At 60.3% G+C, this 9,311-nt stretch overlaps 1 protein-coding gene across 3 annotated transcripts; it reads right to left on the bottom strand.

The window, feature by feature from the left end:
- Positions 1 to 1,568: 1,568 nt before the first annotated feature.
- HFE (homeostatic iron regulator) lies at positions 1,569 to 8,262 on the bottom strand. 3 transcript variants are annotated; one of them, XM_080648202.1, is made up of 6 exons: positions 8,023 to 8,203; positions 6,617 to 6,874; positions 6,017 to 6,292; positions 4,157 to 4,432; positions 3,528 to 3,644; positions 1,569 to 2,779 (listed from the first exon to the last, which is right to left on the bottom strand). In XM_080648202.1, the coding sequence occupies exons 1-6, from the start codon at positions 8,123 to 8,125 to the stop codon at positions 2,739 to 2,741; spliced, it is 1,071 nt and encodes a 356-aa protein (XP_080504328.1). In that variant the 5' UTR covers positions 8,126 to 8,203; the 3' UTR covers positions 1,569 to 2,738. The 3 variants fall into 3 exon arrangements, with proteins under 3 accessions (XP_080504328.1, XP_080504329.1, XP_080504327.1); XM_080648201.1 differs by having other exon boundaries at positions 1,575 to 2,779; positions 4,200 to 4,432; positions 8,023 to 8,262; XM_080648203.1 differs by lacking the exon at positions 8,023 to 8,203 and having other exon boundaries at positions 6,017 to 6,316; positions 6,617 to 7,139.
- Between the last annotated feature and the right edge of the window lie 1,049 nt (positions 8,263 to 9,311).

Below are 9,311 nucleotides of genomic sequence, written 5' to 3'. Positions count from 1 at the left end.
ATAACTGTGTTACTGTAAAGACTAGGTGGGGTGTTTCTAGAAATCTCAGCCTGTGAAATAAAACCATCAGAAAACAAACTTTTGCCAGTTAATTGTAACATATCCTTAAGGGGTGAAAGGATGCTTCTTGGCCATGGCTTTGAGGACAGGATGAAATATATATGTGTACAGCGAAAGCCTGTGTCCACGTGCTTCCAGCATGGATTGGCGCTGTGGTCGGCAAACTGCGGCTCGCGAGCCACATGCAGCTCTTTGGCCCCTTGAGTGTGGCTCTTCCACAAAATACCACGGCCTGGGCGAGTCTATTTTGAAGAAGTGGCGTTAGAAGAAGTTAAAGTTTAAAAAATTTGGCTCTCAAAAGAAATGTCAATCATTGTCCTGTTGATATCTGGCTCTGTTGACTGATGAGTTTGCCGACCACTGGATTGGAGGGAAAATCGTTACTGAACGTAGGCATTCCCCACTTGGGGTGCTCTGCTCCGGAGGGAGACGCTGTCCTTTGGTAGTTTCTGTTCCTTGCAGCAAGTAAAGGAGACAGGGACTCATCCGATGCCGAGTCTCACAGAAGGGAGGCGGAGCCAAGGCTTATGCACACGGTTTTGTCAGTTCCATGCTGATTTCTCCTTCTGCAGTTGGCTGAACCTACCGGGTTGGGGTCAGGTCAAGCTCATCTGCTTAGAGCTGTGTCTGCAGAACACTGTTGCGCATTTTAACATTTAGCAAGAACTGCCCAGACCGGAGGCCCGGGTGGGAGTTAACAAAATAACCAAGGTGTTACAATTGTGATGGTAATATTTCTAGAACAAAGAAAAACAGTGAAGTCATCGATTACAGTTTACTGAAAATATTCCATGAAACAAATTGTAAGAAATTTAGAAGCAAAGTGAAATAAGCCAGGCAGAGAAAGATAAGTATCACATGATCTCACTCATTTGTGGAATATCATGAACCACATAAACTGATGAACAAAAACAGTTCCAGAGACAGAGAATCATTGATCAGACCATCAAACCTTGGAGGGAAGGTAGGGGAGGGTGGGGGTAAAGGGGAGAGATCAACCAAAGGACTTGTATGCATGCGTATGGGCCTAACCAATGGACACAGACAACAGGAGGGTGGGGGAATGAGTGGGGGGGATGGAGGGGTAATGGGGGAAGAAGGACACATATGTAACACCTTAATCAATAAAGAAATTTAAAAAAAGAAATTTAGAAGCAGTACAAAGTTCCCCCAAATAACATAATCCTATGTAATAAAAGGGTAATATGCAAATCGACTGAACAGCAGAATGACCAGTCGCTATGATGCACACTGACCACCAGGGGGCAGTCGCTCAATGCAGGAGCTCCCCCTGGTGGTCAGTGCGCTCCCACAGGGGCAGCTGCAGTGGCAGGAGCTTCTCCCACCTCCCAGGCAGCACTGAGGGGCAGCGAGCAGGTGGGTGGTACGAGGTGAGAGGGCGCAGGCTGGGCTGAGGGACTGTCCCCACCCAGTGCACGAATTTTCATGCACCGGGCCTCTAGTAAGCATATATGTGTAAGGCGGACAAATAACAGCAGAAAAACCATACAGTACTCAACACCATTTATCATGCATTTATTAAAATATGTGCATTGGATGCTTTTTATATTTTCATGCAGCAATAAGACTGAGAGGAGCACACTTTATTGTTAGCGTTTATCATTGGCGAGTGGAATGATAGTGTCAAGTTAACTCCTTTTCAACGTTTCTATAGCGAGCACATATTACATGTATCTCGATCCAATTGAAAAGTTTTTTTTTAAAAAAAATACGTGAGATCTCTTTGCCCAGATTCAGTACCTGCCAGCAAACTTTTGAGCTATATTTGGTCTCTTGAGGCACCTGCCCTCTGAGACAGAAGACCTGGTGCCACAGCTTTGCAACCAAATATATGCAGCAGCAGCAGCAAGAAAGCACCGGCCGGCCCTGGCCCGTGTGGTCCAGTGGTTAGAGTGTCAGCCCTTGCACCAAAGGGTCGCGTGTTCGACCCTGCGGCTCGTGAGCCACATGTGGCTCTTTGGCCCCTTGAGTGTGGCTCTTCCACAAAATACCACAGCCTGGGCGAGTCTATTTTGAAGAAATGGTGTTAGAAGAAGTTTAAGTTTAAAAAATTTGGCTCTGAAAAGAAATGTCAATCGTTGTACTGTTGCTATTTGGCTCTGTTGACGGATGAGTTTGCCGACCACTGGATTGGAGGGAAAATCGTTACTGAACTTAGAAACGTGGTCAAGGGCAGGTGTAAGGACCCAGGTCCCTCTCCATGGAGGAGACCAGAGGGCAGGGACGGAAGGGCCACTGGAGGACAGAGACAGGAGGATCAAAAGGAAACGGGTCCGGGAAGGGCCTGCACCTGCGAACATTCGCGGTAGGAGGACGGATGTCCCGAGGAGACGCTGCAGGCTTTCCTCGCAGCTTCCGGAGAATCCTGAGCCCAGCAAACTTCAGTAGCCTCGCCGCGGAGGGAGGGGCTGAGGTGACCCCGGCCGTGGAGCCGCAGGGGGCGGGAAACGGAGGCAGGCTCTCCCTGCCGCCCGGGACCCACAGAGACAGATCTCAGAGCGGGAACCCGAAACCTAAATGGAGGATGGCAGAGAGCGGGGGTTTCTGGGCCAGCTCCCATCTGCGGGGTGCAGCTCTGTCCTCGAGCACCAAGGTCACCCGGGCGCCCGCTCTGAGTCTCCGACCGTCTCCTTCCTGCAGGGTCTGCAGGCTGCACCTCATTCAAGGTCGGCGAGGACATAGCTCCCCAGGGTGCCTCCTGCAGAGACAAGAATCTGGGCATCACCTTTCCTCTCCCTCACCTCCCTCACCCACTCACCTCAACTCTGACCTCTCCCTCCCCAAGGAATAGATTTTTAAAATATCCTATATAATAAAAGGCTAATATGCAAATCAACCGAAGGCAGAACCGCCAGTCACTATGACGTGCACTGACCACCAGGGGGCAGACGCTCAATGCAGGAGCTGCCCCTGGTGGTCAATGCGCTCCCACAGGGGGGAGCACTGCTCGGCCCGAAGCCGGGCTCACGGCTGGCGGTGGCAGGAGCCTCTCCCGCCTCCACGGCAGCTCCCACGACGGCCAACTTCTCCCCACGGGCCCAAGCCGTCAGTCAGACATCCCTGAGGGCTCCCGGATGTGAGAGGGCACAGTCCTGGCTGAGGGATGGCCACCCCTCCGAGGGACCCCGCCCCCCACCCCCGAGGGCACGAATTTCCCGGACTGGGCCTCTAGTCTATATATGCTTTTATTGATTTCAGAGAGGAAGGGAGAGGGAGAGAGAGAAACATCACTGATGAGAGAGAATCATGGATCGGCTGCCCACTGCACGCCCCCCACTGGGGATCCAGCTTTCCTTCTGTGGAAACCCTGTCATTCCTGTTCCCCGGGGAAGCCAGTGCCTCAGAGAGCAAGCAGAGGCCCTTCTCGGGTGCCCGGGCCCTCCCCACCCCCCGCCCACGTCCGGCAGAAGCCTGCACGCCCTGGGCAGACGCGTCCTCCTACTCACGGGAAGCCCGCCTCCTCCGCAGGAACCTGAACAAAACCCCAGTGAGGAAGGTGAGGACGACACCCAGGAGGGTCCCGCTGATGATGCCAAAGACCAGGGCGCCCGACGCGGAGGGCTCTGAAACAGCAGCAGCCAGTGGGCGCCGGGGAACCCGGGCCCAGGGCACCCTCCACCCAGGGCACCCCTCCCACCCCACCCAGGGCACCCCTCCCGCCCAGGGCACCCTTCCCGCCCCACCCAGGGCACCCCTCCCGCCCAGGGCACCTTCCATCCAGGGCACCTTCCACCCAGGGCACCCTTCCCGCCCCACCCAGGGCACCCCTCCCGCCCAGGACACCTTCCACCCAGGGCACCCCTCCCACCCAGGACACCTTCCACCCAGGGCACCCCTCCCGCCCAGGGCACCTTCCACCCAGGGCACCTCCCACCCAGGGCACCCCTCCCGCCCCACCCAGGGCACCCCTCTGCCCAGGGCACCCTCCACCCAGGGCACCTTCCACCCAGGGCACCCCTCCCGCCCAGGACACCTTCCACCCAGGGCACCTCACCCCACCCAGGGCACCCCCTCCTGCCACGTGAACCCCCCTGTCCCATCCTCGACGGGTGTCCTCGCCCGGGCTGGTCCGTACCCCAGGTGGTAGTGAGGGGCTGCTCCAGGCCGGGGTGCTGCACCTGGCAGGCATATCGCTGCTCCTCCCCGGGGGGCACGGCCAGGGCCACCCGGGCCTGGTAGGTCCCATCCCCGTTGGGCAGCGGGTCCCCGGGCTCCGTGTGCTGGGTGTCCAGGGGCTGCCGGGCCGTCAGCCACCTCATGGTGATGTTGGGGGGGTAGAAGCTCAGAGCCTGACACTGCAGAGTGGTTGCTGCCGAGGCCACGTGGCGCGTCACCCGCACCGAGGGGGGCACTGGGGGAAGGAAGAGCGTGTTGGGGGGGGGGACCCCGCCACCCTCCCCAGGAGCACCCCGACTTTCACTTCCCTTCTGCTCCGGGTGGGAGGAAGAACACCCTGTGCAGGCCGAGCTGCAGAGACACCCACGTGTGTCCCACAAAAGCCCTGGCCGGTGTGGCTCAGTGGGTAGAGCGTCGGCCTGCGGACCAAAGGGTCTCGGGTTCGATTCCTGTCGAGGGCAAGTACCGCGGATGCCCAGGCCCGGGCCCTGGTTGGGGCGGGTATAGGAGGCAACCCATCGATGTGTCTCTCACATGGATGTTTCTCTCTGTCTCTCCCTCTCTCTTCCACTCTCCCTAAAAATCAATGGAAAAATATCCTCGGGTGAGGATTAACAACAACAACAAAAAGTTCCAAGACGCTCTCCGAGGTGTGTCACGGGGAGAGGAGTCACAGCCCCTCAGCCTGGGGTCCTGTCCATCCTGTCAGATCCCCCCCCCCGCCCCCCCTGCCCCCCCTCCCGCCCAGGGCCCTGTCTTCTGCTCTGTGTGAGTCTATACAGGGGTCCTCAAACTTTTTAAACAGGGGGCCAGGTCACTGTCCCTCAGACCGCTGGAGGGCCGGACTATAGTTTAAAAAAACAAACTATGAACAAATTCCTATGCGCACTGCGGGCCCGGGATGCGTCGGCTGCTAAGCAGGACAGGCAGCGGCACCCTGCGGGCCGGATACATGTCCTTGGCGGGCCGCGTGTGGCCCGCGGGCCGTAGTTTGAAGACGCCTGGTTAGGTTGAATCTGGTAAAACCGCCTTCACGTGCATGAAAATGATTGGATGCGCCTGTCGGCAATCTCACCTGGTTCAACCCAGCACATGTTCTTTGCCTTTAATAGATGCAATTATTTCATGATTTTATTGATTTGTAAAGAGAGAGAAGGGAGAGGATGGGCCAGAGGTATCCCTGTAAGACAATGGCCGGCAGGGACCATGGCCACTCTGACTGGCCGCACCCCCCGCCCCCCCACCCCCCAACTGGTAATTTTCTTGTACGTTTGGTTTTCCTGTGATATTTGACATTTCTGGTCCTAAAGGGCACACACACTCACAGGCCCGGGGCTCTCGGGGAAATCAGGACCAGATACATGATTGGCTCCATGCGAGGTGAACCCGAAACGGAAGCCACGACTCATGGCCTGTGGCTCGTCCCACGGACACGGGGAGACCCGCCCTGGCCGGGGTGGGTCCGTGGTTAGAGCGTCGCTCGCGCACCGAAGGCTGCGGGTGGATTTCCAGGCGAGGGCAAGTACCCTGGCTACAGGTTTGATCCCCAGCCCCAGTGGGAGTGGGTGCTGAAGGCAATCCATGTCTCTCTCTCTCTCTCTCTCTCTCTCTCGCTCTCTCCCCCTCCCTCCCTCCCTTCCACTCTCTCTAAAAAAGCAAGGGAAAATATCCTGGGTGAGGATGAACAAACAAACAAAAGGTGGCGACCTTGGAGCAGAAACCTCAGCTCAGCCACACCGCCGTGGCGGCCTGGAGACCAGCGGGGAGCTGTGCCCGCACCCCCTGCACTGCGCCCCAGGGCACGGCGCCCCTGCCATACCTCGCCGGTCCAGGACCCCCGTCCCCAGCTGCAGCAGCTGCCCCAGCTGCTCGGGGCAGAGCCTGTCCAGGTAGGCCCGGTTCTGCCTGGCCCGGATGGTGTTCACTTCCCACTCCATCTTGGTGGCCCAGGCCCCGGGCTCCGCTGCCCTCCAGCTCAGCGTCTCGGGGCGGAACTCGAGGTGGTCCTCGCCGTCGTAGCCGTATGTCCAGAAGCCCCTGGTGCTGTTGTCGGCCCCCACCTCGCAGCCCAGGGCCACCTGCAGGGTGTGGGGCCCTGGCGACACCCCCAGATTCGTTACTGAAACCAAAGGAGCAGGCGGCTCTCTCTTCCATCCCCGGGACCTAGGGACCTCAGGAAGCAAACTACTTCCTTCCTCCATGCCTCCCAGCACCCCAAATCTCCTTCCTGCCTCCTGGGACCCCAAATCTCCTTCCTGCCCCCCCCAGCACCCTAAATCTCCTTCCTTCCCCCAGGACCCCAAATCTCCTTCCTGCCTCCAGGACCCCAAATCTCCTTCCTGCTCCCAGCACCCCAAATCTCCTTCCTGCCCCAGGACCTCCCAGGCCCAGCCTCCCCTCCGCCCCGCCCTCCCCGCACCGGAGCTGTGGTTGCGGTTGTCCATGATGGTCCAGAAGTCCAGCGTGAACATGTGGTCCCAGCCTTTGAGGCTCTGGCTCAGCTGCAGCCACAGCGGGCCGGCCGCCCTGACCCACGGGGCGCGGGGCTCCGCGCGGCGACTCTCGTGATCGTAGAACACGAACAGCTGCTCGTCCACGTAGCCCACGGCCTGGAACAGGGGCAGCCCCAGGTCCGGCTCCGTGGCGCCCATCAGCAGGTAGCGCAGGGAGTGTGGCCCTGGGGAGGCAAGAGGCGGCTGGGCCCCGCGGGATGGGGGGCGGAGGGAAGGCCGGGGCCTGCGAATCAGCGCCCACCCCAGGGTCCCGGCTCGGCCTGTGCAGAGTGACGGAGCCTTCGCTCCCGGCGACTGGCCCGGAGGCCGGGACGCAGGCTGCGGCCCAGGCTCAGCACGGAGCGCGGGAGCCGGTGCTCAGAGCATTCGCGTCGCCAGAGGCCGAGAGACGCGCTGAGCAACAGCCCGGCAGCGTTTCCGCCTCCAACCAGGTCCACAGCGAAGGTCAGGGGCCCCAGCGACCTCGGGCCAAGCTGACCTCTGACCTCTCACGGAGGCGGGGTGCCCCCATTGCGAGGAAGGTCAGGGATGGACTCAGGTGCCTGGAACAGGGGCGCATGGACGCACTTCTGCCTGTGCCCCCGCAGACCCGCCCTGGGCCCGCGGGAAACTGTCCTCGTCCTTCTTCGGCGCCAGGAAACCTGGTTCCTAAAGTCTCGGACCCGGGAGCGTCCTTTCCCCTGAGCGCCCGCCCGCGACATCAGCGCAGGAACCAGCCCCGACTTCCCCGACTTCCCCAAGCGGAGCGGAGCGAGGCGGCGCCGTGAACCCCGCCCCCGGGAAACCAGAACTGAACTTCCAGGCCCCCAATAAGGAAGCTGTTTCCAGGCAGAATAACCGTCGCCAAGAATCAGTAAAACCCCGCACAGATTCCTAACGGGGGGCGGGGGGCGCCCAGCCCAGGCGTCCACCTGCATACACGCCCCCTGCACCCGCCCACCGCAGGGGGACCCCCTCCGCGCCCGCCTGCACAGCCCCGCCCTGGACGCGCCCCGCAAGGACAGAGCCAGGGGCGCCGTGGTCGCGTCCCGGGCGGATGACGGGAACAGGACACAACCGGCAGGAGAGACGCGAAACCCGAGACTCAAGTCCCAGGACCTGCAGCCGAGCTCGGCCTCCGGGAGCCACTTGGGGTCGAGGAGGGCGGGGCGACTCTGCGCGCGATCCGCAGAGCGGGGGCCGCGGGTGGGGACCAGGCTGGGCGCCCCACGGCCCGGTCCTCCCGGGAAGGTTGGAGAGGGGACTGCGCGGGGCCGACGGCTCCCCGCAAACTCGGCGCGCCCCTCTTCCTCCGTGACCCCACCGCACTCACGCGCTCGGGCCTGCGCGACCGCGGCCCGCACCCCAAGCGCCTCCAGCGCGCCCAGCGCCCCGAGCAGCAGCAGGAGCAGCGCGCGCCCGGCTGGCGGGTCCATCGCGGGCGGCGGGCGGGGACTCGGTGCCCGGAGCAGTCACTCCGCGGCCATCGCCGCATGAAAGTTCCTGGCCCGCGCAGTCCCTTTCCGGCCACGGGTGTGTCTGCCGCCCTCGGCCTGGTCTTCCTGCCCCCAGCCCCGCGTGGGAAACGCCCTGGGACGGATCCGGCTGCGTCCCAGACTCCAAGCCCCAGGGCCTGCTGCTGACCCGGGAAAAGGGGGGAAAGGCGTTTAACCACTTTTTTATTTTGTTAAGATTGATGTCAGCGAGGAAGGGAGAGAGAGATGGAAACATCAATGATGAGAGAGATTCAGGGATCGGCTGCTTCCTGCGTGGCCCCCACTGGGGATGGAGCCTGCCACCTGGGCCTGTGCCCTGACCAGGAATCGAACCTTGACCTCCTGGTTCCTAGGTCGACCCTAAACCACAGAGCCACGGCTGCCGGGGGGAAATTTTTATTATTTTATTTATTATGTGATTTAAGAGGGAGCGAGGACACCTCGCAGGGGGACAAAGAACAGCGACGTGGAGAATGCGGCCCAAGGAAGGGGGCCCGCAGTGGGCAGGGGTCCAGGCAGGGCCCCCGGAAGGGCCTGGCTCCATTGGGGTCCCCGGAAAGAGCGGGTCAGGAGCGGGTCATCTCGATGCAGAGGAACTTTTTTCCAAGAAAGCTCGGTGGGAGCGCGGCGCAGCTGCAGCTGCGGGCGGGCTTTACCCACGATGCGCGTCATCTCAGGCAGGTGCCTGTGCTGGGCGCCTAGCACCCGCGGGCTCACCTACCTGGGGAGACCGGAAAGCAAAAGGAACGCTGGGAGTTGAAACTCTTTCTTTTTTAATAACCTTCACCGGAGGAGCCTGCCACCGAGGCATGTGCCCTTGACGAACTCGAACCCTGAACCCTTCAGTCCGCAGGCCGATGTCCTACCCACTGAGCCACGTGGGCCGGGCAGGAGTTGAGCCTTTTATTTTTTATTAAAAAATATATTTTATTGATTTTTTACAGAGAGGAAGGGAGAGGGATAGAGAGTTAGAAACATCGATCTGGCCTCTTGCACACCTCCTACTGGGGATGTGCCCGCAACCCAGGTACATGCCCTTGACCGGAATTGAACCTGGGACCTTTCAGTCCACAGGCCGACGCTCTATCCACTGAGCCACACCAGCTAAGGCGGGAGTTGAGCCTTT

This window comes from Plecotus auritus (genome assembly GCF_963455305.1).
Source record: "Plecotus auritus genome assembly, chromosome: 12".
NCBI classification, from domain to species: Eukaryota; Metazoa; Chordata; class Mammalia; order Chiroptera; family Vespertilionidae; genus Plecotus; species Plecotus auritus.
The sequence above is the reverse complement of the archived record's forward strand: the minus strand, read 5'-3'. Positions and strand labels throughout refer to the sequence as shown.

Coding starts and splice junctions, on each gene's coding strand:
- HFE (XM_080648201.1), bottom strand. CDS start 8,125: ATGGACCCGCCAGCCGGGCGCGCGCTGCTCCTGCTGCTGCTCGGGGCG. Junction 6,875..8,022: donor GGTCGCGCAGGCCCGAGCGC/GTGAGTGCGGTG, acceptor TTGCCTCCCCAG/GGCCACACTCCCTGCGCTAC. Junction 2,780..3,527: donor GCGGAGGAGGCGGGCTTCCC/GTGAGTAGGAGG, acceptor TTGTCTCTGCAG/GAGGCACCCTGGGGAGCTAT.